At 37.0% G+C, this 23,554-nt stretch overlaps 1 protein-coding gene across 1 annotated transcript; it reads left to right on the plus strand.

Annotated features, from left to right (window-relative positions):
• The first annotated feature begins 1,769 nt into the window (after positions 1-1,769).
• On the plus strand, positions 1,770-22,528 carry LOC107095499 (tripartite motif-containing protein 7-like). Its single transcript, XM_015391630.1, has 15 exons — positions 1,770-1,854; positions 7,591-7,743; positions 9,393-9,633; positions 12,210-12,457; positions 14,429-14,533; positions 15,867-15,962; positions 16,944-17,177; positions 17,252-17,399; positions 17,757-17,804; positions 17,940-17,966; positions 18,807-18,871; positions 18,947-19,057; positions 20,972-21,090; positions 21,793-21,889; positions 22,031-22,528. The coding sequence occupies exons 2-15, from the start codon at positions 7,603-7,605 to the stop codon at positions 22,181-22,183; spliced, it is 1,833 nt and encodes a 610-aa protein (XP_015247116.1). The 5' UTR covers positions 1,770-1,854; positions 7,591-7,602; the 3' UTR covers positions 22,184-22,528.
• The last annotated feature ends 1,026 nt before the right edge of the window (positions 22,529-23,554 follow it).

Below are 23,554 nucleotides of genomic sequence, written 5' to 3' on the forward strand. Positions count from 1 at the left end.
TTTTCAAAGAACGGCGGAGAGAAAGGTGAGCTTCAATGACTGTCTGAAACCGTAGCTCACCACACATAAACGCCTAAAAGTGCGCAGAAAAAGATAGCTAACGGGACGAGCGTGTAGGATGACCTTATGTAAACATATCACCAGAATGATTGACAATTAGGAGGATCACTTATTTAGATGATCCACCGGAAATAAAAGATTGACCTCTCTACCTTTAAAGATGGCCTGTTAAAAATAGTTATTACCAAAGATTTTAAAAGAAGGGCATTATTGGTAATATCAAAGAAATCTATAAAAAAATTTCTGTTGAAAATTGCAATGATTGCTTCTGCTTTTCTACGTTTCTGAATCTTCCAGTCAACTTAATTAAAAATCCTGAGTTCAAAACCACATATTTTAATCATAAACCAGCACAGCAGGGTGCCCTTCACAAAATAACTGGCATAAGCATCAAAAGAATAATAATATGAGTTGTCAAAAGCCCAACAGAGCAACTGTAGAGCGCCATAGAGTAATGAGTGATAATAACAGGTGTAGTTTTCCCAATGAAAGCTTGTGTATGAGTTGTTGAAAAATATTCAGACAGCCCATTGAAATACTAGAAACTGCTTTGTTCAGATGAGATCAACATTTTCTTCTTTGGATGTCATGATGTACTCAGCATTTGGCAGAAGAAAACACAGGCGGGAACATCACAGTGTGGGCCGTCCTACAGCATAAATGGTACATTTCAGAGAACTGAAGGATGAATGGACAAATATTAATTTCCGGAAAAGGCATTCTTGACAAAAAAAAACATAAAATGACACAAGTATGGGTTTCTAAGAAAGACAATAGTCCTCTTCATAGTAAAACTCCTGGAATAGTCCAGTTAGTCACCTGAATTTGTAAAGATGGTTCATCAAGTCTGAGGACTTTAAAGCACAATCAATGATTTAACCATTCACACTGTAGGCTACATCGTAGCCACAGCTGCCTTGGGGCAGAGTAACTGAAGCAGAACTGCCATCTGGCCACCAGCAGCAGGCAAGGGGAGGTGAAGAGTGTTGCCCAAGGACACAACAACTAAACCTTGGAACTGACAACCCATCAGATACAGAACAAACTCCTACCTTCTAAACCACCATTATCACAGAACATAACTAGAAAGAATGGGTTAAAATCCCGGCTGACTAGTTACCTCATTCAGTGGCTATCCTGTTAATGAATTTTTCATTTCTTTGTAGATGTGAATCACTAGAGTGCTAACCTACATCTGGTGGGGATTTAATGCTTATAGAAATATAAAAAAATATATTTACAGAGAAAAATGTTGAGGTCTCCAGCAATTATTCAGGTGCTGTAGGTTATCTTGGGCATAGGAGAGCTGGCAGCTGCTTTCAGGAGTTCTCCTAACAATAAAAGCATTCAGGTAATAGCTCTAATAATAAACAAGGAAATAAAAATCTCGATAAATACGTCTAAATTAATTCTGACAATCATTTAAATAGCCACTCAAATGTGAATATGTGTGTCTTTATTTATCCTCGGTTCCAAGAAGTGCTTTATCTTTAACATCACTGAAACATAAAAAAGCTGCAGAACATCTTAATGAATAGGCATCTTATGCCTTTGACCTACTCTGCAACATATCTGTGCTTGTAACTTAACCAGTACTGCAACTTTTACCTCGTAAAGGGAGAACAGGTGAGAGGGAGGGACTTAGGAAAGCCCCCGCCCTTAGGTTTAAGCAGAAACACCCACACATGCATTTTTAGCAGGAGTAAATCCCAGGTGCTCTAATAAGGAAAAGAAGCCAGTGCAGGCTTCAAGCATCTCTGGACGGTTTTGGACTTACAGCTTCTACTCTATAAGGTATCAGCACGTTTTCTTTTTTTTGAAGTAACACTAATTAAACTTTACAGATGTTAAATAAATCTGGTAAGTAATGCATCACATTATGTTGGGCTGCCTTAACGTTGTTCTAAATTTCAAATATCTTGATTTATCGCCTTCTCAAATATTTTCTCTTCTAATTATACAAACTCTAACAGATGCTTTATTTCCTATGCCTGTCCTTAAAATGATAATGATGATAATAATTTATAATAGTAACTGATGTATTATGAGATAAATAGCATTCAGTTCTATTTTCCCATATTGTGCTTTCTGAGGGCATAATAGGGGCAGTTCTCTGATGTAAGCGCATGGCTCTGTTTATGGGAATACGTGACCTTTAATAAGTTTTGTTTCATAACACATGCTTTAGCGTCATTTTGCAAATAAAGCTAGTTGCACGTTCATATAACAAATTGGAGTTAAATGAAGAAAGAAAAGAAGTTTGTGCTTTTTGTTTTGTTTTGATGGTTTTGGTTATTTTCTGGTCTTTTTTTTAAGCAAGATTTGTTTTGTTTGGATATAATACCTTAAAAATGTGTTTTACCAAGCTCTGTTAGTTTTTATCTGCTTTATCTGTTTTATATATATATAAGTACAAAGCAACAAAATTAACTCTGCATTTCACTCATCCTGTTGGGAAGCAGTGGGCTACCATTGTGCAGCACCTGGGGGAGCAGTGTTGGGTTAAGGGTCTTGCTCAGGGAGCCAGAGTGGCAGTCTGTGGGAGTGGGGCCTGAACTCAGAACCTCTGGTACCCAAGTGCAATGCCCTAACCACTAGTCCTCCACTTCCATTTGGTCTGTGTTGAGGTAAAGACTGGTCTGTGTGGTCCAGTCAGACATGGAGCCAATTATGCACAAAAAGTTTATGTTGGCTTAGGCATAAAAAAGGCCAAAACTAATTTTCCTACCCAGTTGTTTTGAGGTTTTTTATGCCATAAGCATGGAGCATGAGAGGAAGCCAAGCTGGCAGAAGCAGTGTAATGGTTAGGGAAACTTTAGGTCCAGCCAACCATGTGGACTTTACCTGAACATGTGCCAGCTACTGTGCCATTGCTGCAAAAAATGCATCTTGGAGCTGGATTTCAATGCACATCTCCAGAGGTCTAGTGGAATCCATGCCTAGAGAAGTTGGGACAGTTTGAATGTGTGAATGTACCTTGTAAATACCTCCATGTCCCATCAGTCTGCAGTGTGATGCAGTTCATTTAGCTCCTCCCACCGCTTCAATCACTTACCTAACTTTTGGTATTTGAGGCCAGGTTCACACCTGATCAACTAAACGTTATCAGAGCCAAACAAATATATCTCATCCTCATCTGCCAGAGGAATGTTCTCCCATCAGACCCTCAGATCTAAACTTTAAAAATGCGCTTACAGGCCAAAAAGCATCTTCTCGAGTTTAGCTGTCCTCCATGAAAGTTAGTATTTTGTACACAAAGTCAGATTTCTTCTGAAATAGACTGCCCAATCTGATTAATGATTTGCCCAAATGTTTTCAATAATATATAGAGCACAGAATGAGATTAGAGGCATCAGGATGATCCCTTCAACTGCCTTTTTTATGTTCTTTGGTAAATAATATATCCTGATAACCTCTTAATCATTTAAATTCCGGTTGGACAAAGTCAAAGAATGACATCAAATCAATGAAAATTTGTGTAATAATCTCACAGTAATACTAATGATTGTTTTATATGAATTGTATTTCACGCTCCTTAACAAAGAGATTAATGTAAGGTTAACAAATACAGAGCATAGTTAAAGAATCTTCCAAAAGGAGTCAACAAGGATTTGTTATTCAAAAGAGCTGCCAAAAGATCTTTAGTAAGGAAGGAGCATCGCCTGTTAAAAAAAAAAGACATTGTACTGATTAGCTGTCATCACTGAGGGTAGTGGCCGCCTAGTGGTTAGGGAATTGCGCTTGCATCCCAGAGGTTCTGAGTTCAAGCCCCACTCCCACATACTGCCACTTTGGGTCCCTGAGCAAGACCCTTAACCCCACACTGCTCCCTGGGCGCCACACAATGGCAGCCCACTGATCTCCAAAGGGATCCAAAAGGATGGGCTAAATGCAGAAAGTGAATTTTATTTGCTTTGTACTTGTGACTGAGTAATGACAATCAAAAGTTGAATTCTAATTGGATAACATTTGCTGAGGAGAAGTTATTTGTGAGTTTTATGTTAAAAGTAAGACTTCCTTACAGAAATGTTTCCAAGGTTCAGCATAAAAAAATCAACAAAGGTTTGCTTTAGGCCCTGTGTTTTTCCTTTCTGAAATCAGGATTTTCTGCAGTACATTTGCTCAATTGAATTTGAATATGCATCAAAAGTTAGAAAAGACCTATAACACTGTAGTTATTAAAAAGAACTTTGGTAAATGCTGGTAAAAATCAATTTAAAATGAATTGAAAAAGCTTCCTGGATGGGAAGTGAAACATCTTCAAACTTGGAAACAAAATCCAGTGGATTGTTTTTTTTACTCTTTTGGAACATTTGTGCATGTTTCACTATCATACTCTGTGTAATTTAAACCTCTAACTGTGCGAACGTGCTGCACATGAAAAACGCAGGACAGAATCTCACCTCACTTCATTCCTGACGGTTTTTTGAACATCATAATCTGATTGTGTTTTGGCGTACAAATGGAGATAAGTGTGTGGAACTTAACTGCAGTATGAAATCTTTTATGCTATTTGATCTTTTTATTAACCATTTTTCCCCCTGTTCAAAAATTTCCCATGTCCAAAACACAAAGTTCTCATACCAACCTCAAATCTTAGTATATTTCCTTTAAATTTGATACATTTAGACAAGACAGTGCTTCACAGTGAATGTTTTACAGGCACAACTATGAAAAGGGGACCTGAATACTTCATTATTGTTACTGCTGTAAAATTCAGGGTGTTTTCTATACCAGCTTTGTACATTCCAGGGATTGCAACTTTTGCCTGACTCAAGTTTAGACAGTTTTCATATATTGGTAATTATTCTTATTAAATTTAGATCTGGGTCATTTGTTTTCTTTGTTAGGCTTTTAGTGAAAATAGAGGCCTTTATTTACAGTTATCATACAAGGAACAAGCAGAGAGGTTAGGAGAAGATGTGCAGCATGCCTACTCCACTCCTCCAACACACGGTGACCCAGTTTAGATTTTTCTAACACATTATCTCCTTCCTTGTAGCTCTCAAGGAATGTTTTGGGTAATTTTCCTAAGAAGGCGAACCTCTACCACAGTTCTAAGTCTTCTGCACCTGTGGCATCCTTTTTGTCTCCATCCATCTGCCATTAACAATGTCCAGCCTCCCAATCAGTGTAGGAGGAAATGAGCCCCATAGTGATAGCATAATGGTGCTATCACTACGTTTCACCATTATAGTGGTGCTAAGTTACCTGACTGCATCAATTGTGTTTAAATGTTGGCTAATAGTTCCGAAATGGGCCCATCATATTAGAGCTTCCTCTTTATTAATGGGTGCGTCCTCCATGTTTTCTCCAACAGCACCTTCACTATATTTGTAGTATTTATACTGAGGTAAGATTTGACATACCTGGACTATATATAATGCTTATATTAGAGGTCTTGTTTTGGTTGATTAGACTTTTTTTACTTATTCCCCCCTGCAATTTTTTCCACTAATTGAAATGTCTTTAAATACACATTAACATGAATTAAACACACTGTAGTAAGCAGATCAATGGAGGCATGTCCAACACCTGTCCCATCAACGAGGAATCCAAATCAGAAATACTTAAACCTACTTTCGTTACATTTTTACATATGTAATAGAGTGACTATAGGACCAGTTTGATATAACACAATTTCATACCATATATATATATATATATATATAATTAGGAGTCCCCGCTCCATCTCACCATCAGTTTGGGGGTCCTTGGTCTGGAAAACGTTGAAGACCCCCTGACCTATATAATTGCTAGTACATTTTTCTTGGGATTACCAGAGTACAAGGAAAACTGAGTACAAATGCATGTCTCAATGCTCAGAACTGTGGTATCATTTTCCTTCCACTTTGCAATTATATTCTGCTTTGTTGTCTATGGCATAAATCCCTTTTAAAGACAATGGTGTATGGTGAGGTTTGAGGCTTTAATGTGACAGAATCTATTGTAAGGAAAAGTTAATGGGGTCTAAATGATTTAGCAACGCACTGAAAATATCGGTTTCAGTAAGTGAACAAAAACTGCAAAAGGAAAAAATAGCAGTGTTAAAAAATGAACATTAACAGCCTGGACAGAAATAATAGTGAGTGCCAACAATGTTGGATTTTACACAATGTTGCTCAAATTTTACACAATGTTGCTCAAATTAAGTCGTAGTTGCAGGAAAAATCTGATATTTGGAGAAAATGATCATATGGGGTAGTAATATGCAATTCAGACTTTTTTTTTTGAGAGAGAGAGACCTTCACATGTAATGAATTCTGGGATGTTGCAGATTTGCAACATTGGTAAATTAACACTGAAGACTGAATCTGATATTAACGTTAACTTTATTTGAATGTCACAAACAAAAAAATCTAACAGAATTCGAAGAAAAAAAATATTATCTCACAAAATTAGAGACAACTTTTTCTCAAACTTTTCTCCACCGACATCTCAAAACGTCTTGAGAATGCTAATAGATAAAGCATGTAGCATCCATTGGTACCTGTTTGGGCACACGTTGCGAATCCACAACATTGAAATCAACCTATTCTCATTATGAGTGCGTGTGAAATCGTACGAAAAGTTATGCACCGTAATTTCGTACGTTTTGGACGGTTTTTTTTCGTCGTATGCGCATCTGACGAATATAGAATATAAATTACAATTAGCCCTAACCCTGACCCTAACCCTAACCCTAAGATATAAAAAAGCAAGCAATGTAGTTAGAGATATGAATAAGTGATGATTGCACTGTTTTTCCCATTTTTACGCCCTGTCCGCGGATCTGCTTTTTTTTTCTGTCTGCCAGTGCATGCGCACTGATGTGGTTTTTTGAGGAAAAACGTCCAAAACGTACGAAATAGTATGCATAACTTTTCGTACGATTTCACACGCACTCATAATGAGAATATGTTATTGAAATTGAGATGCCTCTGGTGAAAAACCCAGAGGAGATAAAATCTACTAATTGCCATGTGTCATATCTATACACATTCATGATTTATCTTATGTAGCACTGATTTCAAAATAAAGGAAATTGGTAGTGATACTTACATGAAATTGGTGCTTAGAAAATCTGTTTCAGTGACACCAAGGACTCAGCCATGTTGAAAGTGAGTCAGCAGTGAGAAACTGTTTGTTGCAAATGCACAACTAAGTCCTTCTGTTGTTCTTCTGAGTAACAAAAGCTGTTAAAATATGGTTGTGGAGTAATTAGCTAAGTGGCATTCAGCTGTTGCAAATCTGCAACATGTGCCTGGAGAGGGTTAAGCCCTTTACTTTTAAAATGTCTTATAATACCATACACAGTGAATAGAAATTACATTTATCACACCAGTCTTCTCATATGATAAATCCAATGCTCAGTTATAACTATGAGAAAAAATATAGGAACTTTTAATTTTTCTTCAAGTCCACAAAATAATACACACACAGGTACCAGCTGTTCTCTATAGAAGAATTTAAGGAAGATGCAACAAAACTGATCTACATGGATCTTCTGCTCACCAGGGAGAGGTTGTCTAATTCATGCTTGTCCTTTAGTCTTGTTTCAGGATGTCTTTGTATGGGAGCTTTTTGACTGAAGATCAGTTCACATGCTCCATATGCCTGGATGTGTTCAACAATCCTTCAACCACACCATGTGGCCACAGCTTCTGCGTGTCCTGCATCACTAGATACTGGGATGGATCTCAGGTGCGTGATTTTTGAAGCTTCCTTCAACTGAACTGACTGTGTTTCTCAGTGTAAGCATATTATAATCATATCTATGCAGCATTTACGTTTCTAGTGCTCCACACTGACATAGATAATATAATCAAGGGACCAGTTGCTGAACTGAAACACTGTTCAAGACATTTCTGCCATTGATATGGATTATATTTACCATCATATTGTTGTCCTACTGTGCAGAGCAGAAAGGAAAAAAGTTGAAGCACCAGTAACAGTAACACACCTGCTGCCGTTACAACAGATGAATTAGAACAAAAAAGTGTTAGTATAATTTTAGCTACTGTTTCCCATCATTTGGAGAGACATTCATCACTTTTAAACCCCAGATCAATACTAAATGGGCCTTGGCTCACAATGAGCTCTTTATGTGGAAGTAGCGTCGGACATATGAACACCAACTGGGCTTCCCATGTAGGTCTGTTTGGGTATGAAGTGGAAATTATGAAAATTAGCTTAAACTGTGCAACACATCTATAACATATATATATATTTTTTAATTTATTTATTCATTCATTTCATTGAATACAAAAAAAAACACCCTATCAAATTTTTGATATACTAAAAAATAAAAAATACACCTCCATCCATACATACCTACATATCCATCTGTATACATTACATACATATATACACACAGACATACTACATATGTATTTCAAAATTTTAGTTACACCAATAATATTTATACCATAGTCTGGTGCAGGTTTGCAGGGATCTTTCAGTTACACCATGTTTTACCTGGCCAATGGAGTAACATGCTTGTTTATGAACTTCTAGGCAGAGACTTTACTTTTAACCTGGTCAAAAATCTGTGCAGGGAGCTATAGATATAGATTAGTGTGAAAAACCTCGAGTGGCATTCCCACCGCATTGGGCGCTCAATGACTTTAAGAAAAAGTGGATTTCGGTAATCTCATTTTAATTATTTTTCATAGAAAGTTTTGATTAAACATGCACCTCCCTTTCCTCTACGGGTTGAATTCAATATACATGTACTGTATAATGTTAAAGGGAGGTGTTATTGATTTACATTTTATCTAATCAAAATATACCCACTCCTCTTTCTGTGCTATCCCGCTTGTCAAACAAATGGGTATCCTTTAATACATTAATTGCCATGGATAGCACTAAACTAAAGGACACACATTGCAAATCTATGCAGGCATGTTAGCATATGTTAACACTTTTAAACCTTAATTTTAAATATATCCCCATGAAGCAGGTGAGTTTACGATGGTCAGTATAATAAATGGCTTGATTCTAAATATATCACTTTTTACTATTCTATTTTAATTGCTTTATCCATATTGTTACTTTGCTGACACACTTACCTTCTTTTTAAGCCTAGCAAAGATTAAGGTGGATTTAAAGCAAACGCATTGTATGCATGACAAAAATAGCCTTTGTGTTTTTCTCTTTTAGATGTACTGATAACATATTTTGGGCTGATCAGTCTGGTTTTTATTTTAATTTGTGGAAGGCAATTCATACTATACTTTACTTGACCTATGTATCTCCTCACATTTCTAGTATTTTACCTTTATGAACCTATTTTATTTGTCAGCTGCCCTTTTTGATTTGATCTCGTTCCCCATCCTACCATCCTCTTCTAGATTTGCCAGTGTCCTTTGTGTAAGAAGACCTACCAGAAGCGACCCGACCTCCAGATCAACAGGACTCTTAGAGAGATAACTGATCAGTTCAAGTCTATGAGAGGTGACGGGTCGGTGAAGGACAAGAAAGGACGAAAGGGAGGACACAAGCATCACAATTTCATTGAAGAACTAAAAATGAGGATGCCCAAACCACCACCAAAGGAACATCTAAAACTGCCAACCACAGCTCAAACCCAAGGTAAGTCAGCCATCTACTTTGATTGCGCCATAAAGCTAATGGTAAAGGTGGTTACACCTATGAATATGGACAAAAATGATGGGACCCCCTAAAGTTGCTGGTGAACCACCTTATGGACAAAGGACATTCTTTTGAGGACCAGGATGTTCACATTTTGGATAAAGAAAATATGTTATGAAAGAAAAAAACAACCTTAAACAGAGGGGGTGGACTCAGGTTCCAGGTTTCGAAAACTTACAATGCAGCTATTGAGTTAATCCCTTCCCGTTATCATCGCAGCCCCACCCCCTGTACAGGAGAGGGGAGGACCTCACCTATTCACCCAGGACAACAATCCCTTTTAACGACCAACCTTTCAGACAGAAAGGTATCGGGTATAGCATGCTAACAAAACAAGCCAAATTAGCCCCATTCCAAAGGGGTGGACCCCTTCGTCTGCTCCAATTTGCATGTTTTCAAAACAAAAACAAGGCTTTGTTAGGCTATGGTATCAAACAGCGAACTGAGTGATATTCCTGACATTTTTAATTGAAAAAAGCTTGCTCGATAGGAAGCGAAATGTCTTTATACTTGGAAAGTGGATTGCTTTTTAGTGTTTTGGAGTACCCCTAAACTTGGACAACCTTTTGAGGCAATCGCTGTAAACGAACAAATTCCTGTAATTGTCAATGAGACTTCTGCTCCTCTCAGCAGGAATTTTGGTCCACTCCTCTTTAGCAAACTGCTCCAGCTGTCTTAGGTTTGAAGGCTGCCTTTTTGTAGACAGCATGTTTCAGCTCTTTCCAAAGATGTTTAAAATGATTTAGGTCACAGCTCATATAGGGCCACATCAGTTCAATGTTTTCCTTAGCTTTAACTTGGCAGCACATGTCTCTGCAATCCCTTGATAGTCTTAAGATTTCATTGTAACCTGCAGAGGTTTAAGACACACTTTCCCAAATGAAGCGAAGCAGCCCATGAACATAATAGACATTCATCCATGTTTCATTGTAGGGTATTTGTTCTTTTCTTTATATACTTAATTTTTTCTGTCAGTGATCATAGAGGTGATATGCTCTCAAATTTTTTATCACCTGTTATTAGGAGATTCTCCAAAAAGCTTTGTGGCTTTGTAGCTTGACATGTCTGGCCTTTTATGATTTGATTTCAACACCCATGTCCTTTACTGTCTCCCATTAAGTCCACTTGGGCTAAAAGAGTGAACGATGGTATGATCTGACACAGATGTTCCTTGAGCTTAAAGTTCACCTTTAATCCCTTTATAAGTTTTGCTAGGCTCTTTTGTTATAGTTCCATTCGTAATATCCGTCTCTTTAATTTAAATCTGTTTCCTCCAGCAGCCACGTCCAGGGAGGCTGGCTACAGTTAGATGAATCTTTAATTTCTGAACAATGTGTAAAAATAGTCAGGAAAATCAAGATGCTTAGAGATGGTCTTATAGCCTTTATCTTTAACATGCTTGTCTATAGTTGTCTTTCTAACCTCTTGAGAAAATCCTTTCTTTGTTTTCCTGTGGTCCATGTTGGGTGTGGTACACACCATGAAACCAGACAGTACAGTGGATACATGTAGCCCTATATGGTCCCACTGACTGATTAAAAGTTTGTGGTGCTAATTAGTGGAGAGACCTTGGTTTAACTCAACCCTTTGGACATTAGTTTCGGTCTTTTCTAGGGTTATCATTTGTGTCCAGGCCTGTTTCCTCAGTGTATTTTTAAAACCGCTCTGTTGAGCGATAATTTAAAAGCAGTTCTTTAATTTGCTTGTTCTGATTTATTTTTTTTATTTACAGTTACTTTTAATTTTTTTATTTTTACTTTTATAATTTTTTTTTATCAAATACATTATGGTTTACATGTTAACAATTTTGCTATATTATTTTAATTCTCAACTTTTTATATATGAAACGTTACTAAAATGATTTAGGAAATAAAGGTTTTTAGATTTTCTAATTTAAAAAACTCAAAAAATAAAACATGAAAGGCCTTTTTCTTTCCTGTGACTTGTTTTGCTGCTGGCCCCAATGGTCAGCAGTTCCTTTTCTCTTTCACTGTCTTGCTTATTGTCCCAGCTGGTAAGCTACCACTGTGTTAATTCCATGCTTGTCGTCAAAAAACCAATACAAGCAGCAATCCAAGGTGGAAATCTAATCTGCATTATGACAAACCTCACAATGATGGGAATCTGAAGCACAGTAAATATAATCCTGGGACTAAAAGAGCAAAAACACATACATATGTGCACAGGAAGTAGAACATCTAAGAAAAAAGAGAACAACTAAATCCATTTTTTTGTCTTTACACAATGCCCTCATTGTTCTGGTTGGGTTTATAACCATCTGTCTGAGGAATACCATTTTCCAAACATGTCAGAACACCTTTGAGGGGCTTGCAGATTTAGAATCAGCTCATTTCACTTTCTCCAGGGTTATGTTATCCAGAATTGCTGGAGCTCTGTAGGAATGTTGAATGCTCTCCAATGAATGATGTTGATACTAATAAATTCTATAGATGTTACATATTAAAATAGGGGGATAACTGTCATTTAACATCTTTCTCACCTTGTTCCTTTAATAGCCCGATCTTTGCCAGGTGTGTCCATATCGCCTTCGTTCCCACTGGCCACACCCCCGATGCCGTTATCAGTACCAAACCATCGGGCCTTTTCCACGCTGAGCCACAGTCCGGACCATCATCATCAGAACAACTTTCATCATCTCTCCTCCACTATGATTGCCCGCAACCACAGCCGCAGAAGGTTCACCCTGAGTGGGCCAGCTAGTAGCAACGTCCCTCTGTGTGAAATCCATAATCGAGGAATATTGGTAAAACACATTACCTTGTATTTTATCCACCTATGCTCTCTATTACATTAATCAAAGCTTTTTTTCATATACTGACTCATTCCTTTAAGGTCTCTTCTGTTTTGACATAAATGTTTTAATATCAGGCCAGAATAAACCAGCTAAATACAAACTGTAGTTTTCAAAAGATAATTTAATATTATTTTGTTTAAATAAATATCTCTTTTAAACCAGTGTCACCCTATTTTAAGACGTTATTTTCCCTTAAACCTCAAAAATGATTGTGTAACCAGCATTATGCCATTGAGCCTTTTGCTTCTATGAGTTTATTATCAGTCAAATCAAAGATGGTGCCACTCCCTTCGCCATATTACCAGTCTGTCTCTACAAGTCCAGTGAGGAAGCAACTGGAGAGTTTGCAGGGAGTTTACAGAGCCTGTGCAGAGCAGCTTTATGGGATTCTACAGCACCTCTTCAACCGTAGCCTGAGCCTGGAGACTGATCCAGTGATGTGGAGGACCTCCTGTCTGGTTCCAGTATCAGAGAAAACTCAACCAATGATTATAGACCTGTTGCCCAGACATCCCGGATCATGAAGGTCCTAGACAGACTCATGTTGGTCCACTTCAGCAAGCAAACAAGCAGCTACTAGGAGCCCTTTTGTTTGCTTACCCCAATGGGGTTAGAGTGGATGAAGCCATCATACAACTGCTCCAACAAACCCACTGTCATTTAGACAAGGCAGACAGCACTGTGTGGATCACGTTCTTTGATTTTCCAGTGTTTCTAACCTGATTTAATGTGCAAGATACTTCAGAAGACTTAGTTGAAGGCCATAACAATCACCTGGATCAAAGACCACCTCACATATAGACCACAGGTTGTACGACTGAAGGGTCAAATTTCTAATCAGATAGTCAGTAGCGCGGGAGAACCACAGGGCACGGTACACTTACCGTATGTTTTTACTCTGTACACCTCTGACTTTCAGGACCAGACAGAGCCCTGTTGCCTCCAGAAATACTCAGATGACTCTGTAGTCCAGGGGTCTCAAACCGGTTCCAGAAAGGGCCATGTAGCTGCAGGTTTTCTTTCCAACCAAGCGATGACAGACTAGACTCCATTCCTCTCATTAACGGAGTGCAATCTGAACATGATGACTTGATGAGATGAATGGAGTCTGGTGTGCCAGAATGGAGTCTGGTGTACCATTGCTTGGTTGGAAAGAAAACCTGCAGCCACATGGCCCTTTCTGGAACCGGATTGAGTCCCCTGCTGTAGTCATATGGTGTATCAAAGACACACAAGAAGCTGGTCAGCCACTTTTGAAGTAAAAAATAATAATCGGATTCTGAATCTCAACAAGGGAGATGATTTTCAGATTTCAGAATAAATAGAAATAAGCTGAAACCAATTGGAATATCAGAAGTTGTGATACTGGTGGAGGAATATATAATATTTGTGTTTACCTGGAAACAAATTAGACTGGAGACAAAACTGTAAAGCCATCTACAAGAAGGGACAAAACAGACAGTACTTCCTAAGAATCTTAGGTCATTTAGTGCTTGCAGAAAGATGCTACGTATCTTCTATAGCTCTGCTGTGAAAAGTGTGATCTCTTCTGCCATTAAAAAAGCTCTACAAGCTAATAAAGAAATTTAAATAAATTCCTGTACAGAATATTGTCAGAATATTGTCAATTCAAATAAACTTTATTAATCCCCAAAGGGAAATTCAGTTAAAGACCAAAGTGTGTCTTCAGTCAGAGGCTTATTCTGATCAGATGCAAGACAGACCACTACAGAAGATTCTTCCTGCCTACAGCTATAAACACGTACAACGTACTAAACAGCCAATTAGTTTCTACAACAATCAATTTCCCTTAGTTAGTTAAATGAGTATTTTTTTCGTTTGAACTGAATTTAATGTCAGTAACATTGTTCCTCATTTTTTTCCTGAAATCACTCTAAAACTTCTTTTCCTTGCTTTCAGCTTTATTGTAAATCAGACCAAGTGTGCATCTGTCCTGAATGTGAGATTGAAGACCACAATGATCATGACACTGTGACCATTGAGACCGAGTGGGTGGAAAATAAGGTAGAAAAAAAAAAAAGGTCCTGCTAATCTTTAAAGCAGCCAAAACTCATGGAACAATGGCCATTGGTTGTTCAAGGAAGCACAGAAAATAATTTCTGCAGTGCATCTGATGACTGACAGCTGATAGCAGCAGTTCCCTTATGTAGAAGATAGAAATTTCCACTTAGAACATATCTTTAAATCAATGGTCATAGTAACCTGTTGTACAGGTGCCTTCTTATGTAATGCTTGATTGAGCTTTGTGATATCATGGAAACCTAGAGCTTACACTAACAATCGCAGAGCTTACAAAACAATGGGTGACTGTACAGTGCAAGCACAATCTCATCATTACCTTTTTTTTTTAGAAGTTAAATCCTCTAACAGCCATAGTGAAGAGAAACAAACACCTTTTAGTGAATAATTGCTTAAAGAAAGAGTTGAGATTAAAACGTTACTGTTAAGGGCTTTTAAACAGTATTTTTTTTACCTGAAGCTTCTAACTCTCTTAGCAGATGATGCTACAAACAATCAGTGCCTCACATGCTAAACAACTAGTAGGGTATAAAATCTAGACATTATCTTTCTGCATGTTGAAAAATCTCAAGTCTACTATTTTATTTTCGTCCATAAGACAAATAATCTATGCAATCTTGCCTATTTTATTAATACAATAAAAAAAATTGTATAATCCCTCAAATAAATTCAGGTTCAAATAATCTTGAGGAGGTATTTTCATCCATCAGATATAAAGGATCATTGGAAAATAACATAGAAATAAACTAAATCAGAAAAACAGAAAATTATTTGCTGATTTGAAAAATGCTTATTTAACAAATATGAGAAATAATTGCAAAGGCTAAATGGCTAAATCAAAAACAGTGTATTGGGAAACCTATTAGAATACAATAAACAACAACATGCTGAAAACACAAACACAAACTAAAACCTTGAGCTAACAACCAAGGAAATGACAGGCCTAGATACTGTGGGAAACATATTGACTGATAATAACATGTAACAGCAACCCTTCTTTATAAAGTTTGAACTGTACCTTTAATGCATCAGTCATGTTCATTATGTCCATACATTTGGTTAATCAACTCTTGCTCTAATGGACATTAAACATTTAACCATGTTTAGTTCTTTTTCTCCATGTATATTGATGCTGTTTCAGATAACAACAGAAAATCAATATTAATACATGTTAAGATAAAGCTATGTAGTAAACAACAGACAACACAAATTCTGGAAAAGAGAAAACTAGCTTAAAAGCAACCTACATGAAAGAAATCGATGTATATAAGTTGGCTGAAGGTGCAGTGAATCCAACACATGTCTGGGTGTGTTACAGGTGCTGCTGAAGGACTCTGAACAGCAGATCCAGGAGATGATCAGCCAGAGGAGGAGAAAAATTGAGGAGATAAAGATGTCGGTGGCAGAACTGGAGGTAACACAAGCTTGCACAAAGCAAACATGCAGAAATTATGGTAAAAATTACATGTTTGGATTATTTCAAATTGTTTTTTCTCATTCGATCATTATGCTTTATAAGGTTTTATTCCATTTTTAGCTCCCTAGATTACCTCTTAACATTTAAGAGAATTCATGCAGCATCTATTTTAATTACAGTAGTAGCCATTCAAAATGTCCCTATTTTCCTTGATGGGTCCTTGGCTGGTCCCTACAATTCGATTCACTATAGCGCCAGTTCACAACACGTCATCTCTAGGCACTTTACAGTTCACCAGATCATACAGTCAGATTGATTCAAAGTTTTCTATCTGTGGAAAACCAGTTGATTGCATTGACTCATTGACTGGAATGCAATCCCTCACACTAAGCATGCTTGTAGCGACAGTGGAGAGAAAAAACTTCCTTTAACCGAAGAAACCTCCAGCAGAACCAGCTCAGCGTGAGCGGCCATCTGCAGAGGCCGACTGGGGTTCAAGAAGACAGAAGCAGACATAGAAAAGCAGCTGTAAAAGGCGGCCCCATCCAGGAAACACACAGCCAGGCAGATGAGCTTCGAGCCAACTCCCATGTCAGGGGATAGAGAGAGCACATCCAGCCAGTCACAGTCAGAGAAACAGGACTACACTGAAAAACAGGCAGATCTCCAACATCTATTTTAAACATCAATCTTTGTACAAAACATTTTCTTTCTGTCATGGTTTGTGGACAATAAGGTCTAAAGAGAAGCTTCATCTCCTGGTCAAACCCTGTAATTCTGTGAAAGGTTGAGTCAGATAAAAAAAAAAATGTGCATGCCCAAGAGAAGGAGGGGTCACTCCAGTGGCTGGAAGTTGGAAGTGATTTTGCTGGGAGATGCAATGAAGTAGGCTGCCATTACGGAAGGCCCATTCTGAATGGCTGCTACAGTACTGTTAATGTTTTAGTCAATAATTGTAGGGTTTTAATACCTCCTCAGATGGCGGTGGAGAGGGAGACATCAGGCAGCGTGTGTCTCTTCTCCATGTTGGCCTCTGCCATCGAACGCTCCCAGGCTGAACTGATGGAGGTGATGGACAACAGCCGCAGGGCCGCAGAGCACGAAGCAGACGCCATGATTCAGCACCTAGAGAGGGAGATAGAAGAACTCCAGAGGAGAGAGGCCGCCCTGGCTGACCTCGCCAAGTCAGAGGACCACGTTCACTGTATCAAGGTGAGTCAGAATTTAAGGCTATTTCAAGGAGAGCACTCTGGACATTTCTTTATGCATTTGTAAATATTCTCTAGACATTCCCCAGCCTGTCCAGACCTCCAATCACTAAAGACTGGTCCGCAGTCTCTCTGAATCTTGACCTGGGAACATCTACCGTCTACAGATCATTGGCAGCCGTGGTGGAGAAGTTCCAGGAAGATCTAAAAAATGTTCTAGAAAATGGTTAGTGCAAAAAAAAAATGGCTTAACTCTTCACAAAGAGACCAGACTGTACTTGCAGCCCTAAACTTCTATAAAACATGGTTATCAAACTGTAGGAACATTTCAGCTTCTATTATTAAAAGTTAAACACTACCCTCTAGTGGTTAAATCATGTTATGACCTTTTTATTTTGATCACCTTAGGTCTGAAACCTTTTTTAAAGATCAAATTAACATGAAACTAGTATCTATTATTCTGCCAGTTTTCACATAAATACAATCAGTACAAAACTGGGAAACTGTAGTAACATCAGTTGCATGGATTAAATTTACCTCCTTGTTTGCTTCGCTCTCTGATGTCCTTTTTGTTTCTGCCTAGGTTTTCCCTCTCCAGTATTGGAAGCCAGTGTGGTACAAACAAAGCCCAGTGAGTTTATGTTGTCATAAAAAAAAAGTAACATTTCCTTTGACTAGGGAATGATTTTTGGATGATAAATTACAGTTAAGTGATTTCTTTTAACACATAATTATTTATTTTGTGCTTGTGTGTTTTTTTTTACAGGAGTAAAGAAGATGCAAGAATATGCATGTATGTAACTTTCAGTTAATTTGAACTATCCGGTCTTATTCTTTATAAATCTAAATTTAAAAGAGAGTTTGAAGAAACAAGATTGTGTGAAATCAATTTTTTAGAAAAGTTAAGAATATATGCTTTGCAAAGTTCTGCTAATTATTATATAGTGATTATGCACCATAACAAATAGTGACACCTGTTTAGGTAGCTGTGACAAAACATTAATTTTCTATGGAATTGATTTTTCCTATTTTTTCTTGTATATTATGTTATGATCCAGGGTCATGTGTTTAAGTCAATTTTGATCATTTGGGGAGCAGAAAGTACAGATGTAGCAAATGTAAAGTGAAAAGTTCTTAGAAAAATGAATTCTAAAGTCAAGTGCAGATAACTGGTAAAAACACCTAACTTCAGTAAGAAGTATTTTTATTTTGTTGCTTTGCAGCACTGTATATAACTAAGATCATCTACTTTATAAACTTTCTTTTATTGTTTATGTTAGCAAAACATTTTTTTATTAAAACTATATGTTATTATATTAAGAGCTAATGCTTAAAGATAATTATAGCAATGTGTTTTACAGCAATCAACAAAAAAGAATTCCTATCATGGAATCATGCAAATGTTAGATAACCATACATTCTCCTTATAAGTCCAATTTCTGATATAAACTTATTCAAAATAATATCAAATTAAAATAATTTTTCATATGAATGCCCTGCTAAAATGCATGGTTGAGTAAATCACAAGTGACATAATCCTGAATACGATGTTATAGTGAAACGCTTTGAATCAAAACAGGAAGCTAGCAAAATAACAGGATATTTAATGTTGTTTAATTTTTGCTAATAACAGTGGACGTTACTCTGGATTCCAGTACAGCCCATCCCAGACTGCTGCTGTCAGAAGACCTGAAAAGTGTGAGCTACCTGTTCAGAGGTGTTTTTTTTTATGTAGCTGTTAGAAATCTTTGCTAATTAAGAGTTTTTCTGCAGGTTTGGTGTGGGGATCGACACCACCATGTGCCAGACAGTCCCGACAGGTTTGATAGAGTCGTCTGTGTCCTTGGGAGAGAAGCAATCTCTTCTGGAAAACATTACTGGGAGGTAAACAGCTCTTCATATCAGCAGTTTGGACAGCCTGGTTTAAAGATGCCATGTTGCATGAAAATATGCAGCAACATAAAAATAAATCTTGTACATTGCCCAAAGCTACAGCTGTCTTATTGGAACGTAATAGTTATGTCTAGAAACTTACAGGTAACTTGAATAGAATTTACAGATTTTCTTTGTTAGATTCCATCACAGGAAATACAGAATACATTTTTCATGCAATATTATGCATGCTGCTTTCATTTGATCAATATAAGTACAGAGGATTTAAACCTTGTTTGCAGGTTATTGAAACCTAGTGGCTTTCTCAAGAGCTTAACTGGTGCTTCCATTTACTTCCTGTAAGCTACAGTGAGGAAAATACGTATTTGAACACCCTGCTATTTTGCAAGTTTTCCCACTTCACAGTATGGATGGTGTTGTTGGGATCCTACCCTTAATTCTTCTTCCTCCAAACACGGTTAGTGGAATTATGACCAAACAGTTCTATTTTGGTCTCATCTGACCACATGACTTTCTCCCATGACTCCTCTGGATCATCCAAATGGTCATTGGTAAACTTAAGACAGACCTTGACATGTGCTGGTTTAAGCAGGGGAACCTTCCGTGCCATGCATAACTTCAAACCATGACGTCTTAGTGTATACCAACAGTAACCTTGGAAACAGTGGTCCCAGCTCTTTCCAGGTCATTGACCAGCTCCTCCCGTGTAGTTCTGGGCTGATTTCTCACCTTTCTCAGGATCATTGAGACCCCACAAGATGAGATCTTTCATGGAGCTCCAGTCAGAGGGAGAATGACAGCCCTGTTTGGCTTCTTCTCTTTTCTAATAATTGCTCCAACAGTGGATCTTTTTTCACCAAGCTGCTTGGCAATTTCCCTGTAGCCCTTTCTAGCCTTGTAGAGGTTTACAAATTAGTCTCTAGTGTCTTTGGAGTGTTGTTAGTAGTTGGATTCTTACTCATTCTGGATTTTTTTATTTAGATAATGTCTCACAGTGGATATGAATCTACAATGACAATTTCAGACCCCTCCATGATTTCTAAGTGGGAGAACTTGCAAAATAAGAGGGTGTTCAAATACTTATTTTCCTCACTGTAAGACATGCATTTATAAAAGGTTAATTTCACATAAGGACAAGTGGTAAGGAAAGTAGCACATCATATTCTCTGACAATAACTTTTAGGTGCTGAATTAATTCTATAGAATTAATTTTATTTACCCTTAAAGGAAGTAAACTGTAGTTTTTATATATATATATATATATATAACTTGAGAAGGATGTGAAAAGTAACCTGTATTATGGAAAATAACAGAGTTTTCTTTTAAAAAGAACCAGTTTGCTTTCAGTAACCTTTGAACCCATGGACTTAACATAAATTTTTTAAAGTCACTAGAGATTTAAAAAAAAAAAAAAAAAAGCAAGCTGAAGGCCAAGTAAAGTAACGTCACATGTTTTAGGGAAGAAACGTTTTACGTAGTAACCGGTAAGCTTAATCCATTTTAAAATGAACCTTTAAATGAGGGCTCTGTGAAAGCTACTGTAATTATAGGGTTTCCACCAATTCCTTTAAAAAAAAAAGGAACTCTCCCATTTTTAGGACCAAATATGAGTGTCTTATTAAATTTAACTTTATGTGAAATGTTGGCAAATATCATTTTCTACACAAAAAGGGCAAAAAAGAACATAACATTGAAGACAATGCCTAGCGAAGAATCATCCCTTATTTGTCTTATTTTTAAATAACCTTCTGTGGTATATTGTATATATTAATTGTTACCTGTAAAAAGTCTGTAGATAGGATATTATATAGATTGCTAAAATGTATATTTGAGAAGTTTTGTATAGATTTACTGCCTCCCAAAAGATGTCCTGTTTAATGGTAAACATGTGCTTCCTTTGATCAGGTGGAGGTGAATGGAAAAACTGACTGGGATCTGGGCGTGGCCCGTCAGTCAGTCAACAGGAAAGGGAAAATTGATTATACCCCAAACAATGGCTTCTGGTTTCTCAGTTTAAGAGACAGGTGAGTTTAATTTGACAAGACTTTTTGACAAACGTAAATGTATTTAAATTCATTTTAGGAACTTTTTAATTCCTCAATAGAACATGGGTTAATTCTTTAAGTTATTCATTTCTTATAAACTGTCATTAGGTTCAAAAAGTCTCAGAAAACATTAACCCAATTCATACAAAACTACATTCAAATAAAAAGACCGATTAATAGCTACTTTATGGTTGGATCAAAGTGTGGGAAGAGATCTAAAAAATACAGAAATGATACAGGGAAAAACTGGAAATCATGGAGAAAACCAACTGCACTAAGGCTACAGAAATATGAAGACCTTACTGACAATATTAAATGCTAAAATAACCAAAACACAAGCCAAAGCATCATGGCATAATAAACATTACCTGTGAACTTTAGTCCTGGGATTTTCCTCCAGTAACTTACAACTATATCTCCTACTTTGTTTTTACGAAACAGGTTTTATTGTTGATTTTTTATATAACATGTTTCCATGCAGTGTGTGTTTTAGTCGTGCCTAATTATCTGCCTAATGAACAAAAACATGGCATTTACTGTGACTTTGTTCACAGTAAATGCCATCTTCACTTTATCAGATCACTTGGATAAGCTGGACAGTTCCATGTTAAATACTCTTAAATAATGCATCTGTAGGCAAACAGAGCAGAAAATGATGATGTTTTTTGTTTTTGCCCTCAGACACAAATATGCATTTCGCTCTGAGCCTTGCACAGACGTGGAGATTAACCTCCGACCGCATAAGATAGGAATATTCGTGGACTACGAGAAAGGAGAGGTGAAAATAAAACTTATCCTTTCCTTATTTTTATGGAGAAACTAATTAAACCAGGATGACAAAGGGTTGGATATGTTACCCTGATGTTAAGTTAGTTAATTGAACTGTATGTCATTTTTTATTCTTTTCTTCTCCATGCAGGTATCTTTTTACAATGTTGAAGCCAAAGCCCACATCTACACTTTCCACGATATCTTCACAGAAAACCTCTTCCCGTTCTTCAGCCCCTGCACTAATAAATCAGGGAAAAACGAAATGCCTCTGATCATTACTCCAGTAAACATGATGGAGTAAAAGCCGACATGTTTTTCTTTAAGTTCTTTAGATTTATCACAATTTGTTTTCTGTGGCTTCCTTCTTACATCTTAAAGGGAATAAAAATGTAAGGAGATCATTTAACACTAACGTTTAGAAGAACTGTTCCTGGAGTTGTAGTCTTAGGAGAGAACATGGTTAACAATTGTTCTGCCTTTTTATTGAACTTGCCTAACTTTCTTTTGGAGTATTAGCTCTAACTTTTCAAAAAGTTACCATTGTCTGAAAGTTAAATTCTCAGACTGTTTTTCTTTTTTTTTTTTCCTTGATTTGGTTTCCTCTTTTGTAATAGACTCTACCTTCCCTCCACCTTACATTACATTAAATGTGCTTCACTTGCTGTATGCCATTAATGAAGTATGAAAGCTGGATAGACTTGTGTACAGAACATTTCTAATTATGCCTATTATATAATTTTTTTTCAAATGTCTTATTCTGTTAAATTTAAAGGAGAGTTCAGATGTTTTTGAACTGGGGTTCTGTTGGGAGGTTTCTAGCTGTCAATCTAAAATGATGCATAACTTTAGAACAAACTGTTGAACCAATGCTGACTTGCATCAGATGGATGTCACATATGGACCTTATATAGTATAATTGGAAGTCTATGGTTCCGATTGTTGCTATGTTAACTGGTTATATAAACTAAAGTAGGTTCCACTCTGTGTTAGAAGTTGCCTCAATATGGGTTGTACCTGAGCAGAACAATTTAAATAGATATTTTTTCTAGAACCTATTAAGTTCCTGTATTAGGGATCCAGTTTTTTTTTTTTTTTTTCAGATGTGGGTTGGATTTATTTAACCCAAGTGTAATGAGGTCATTGTAAGCCTGTGTAATTTCCATTCAACCCAAATAAAATCTAAATGGGGCCTTCACACATGTTGATGGACTATTTACACACATCAGGTTATTATTTCTACGTGAGACACATACTACATAAAGAGTGAGTCTTTATGCATACATATAAAATATGAACTATATATATATATATATATATATATATATATATATATATATATATATATATATATATATACAGTGGAGAGAGGATGGCTGAACACATGGACATCGCTTTACTGAGATTCCTTCCAAAGCTCAGCGCACCAGAGTCACTGTCTGTCAGTGTCTGTCACACATGAAGTTGGGGCTCCAGGTAAATGTTTGATTGAACATGAGAACTATCCTGACATCGTTATCCAGGTAATCGTGGGACGTTTTCACTCTGCATGTCATCTCCTCAGCAGCACAATGGCGAGTCTGCTGGAGTTGATCAAGTTTAACTTTATTGTTGGTCTAGGTATAACGAGAGATCCTGATGCTGCTGCACACTGGATGAGATCAGTGTTAGCATG

This window comes from Cyprinodon variegatus, unplaced genomic scaffold (genome assembly GCF_000732505.1).
Source record: "Cyprinodon variegatus isolate N-32 unplaced genomic scaffold, C_variegatus-1.0 Scaffold553, whole genome shotgun sequence".
Taxonomy (NCBI): domain Eukaryota; kingdom Metazoa; phylum Chordata; class Actinopteri; order Cyprinodontiformes; family Cyprinodontidae; genus Cyprinodon; species Cyprinodon variegatus.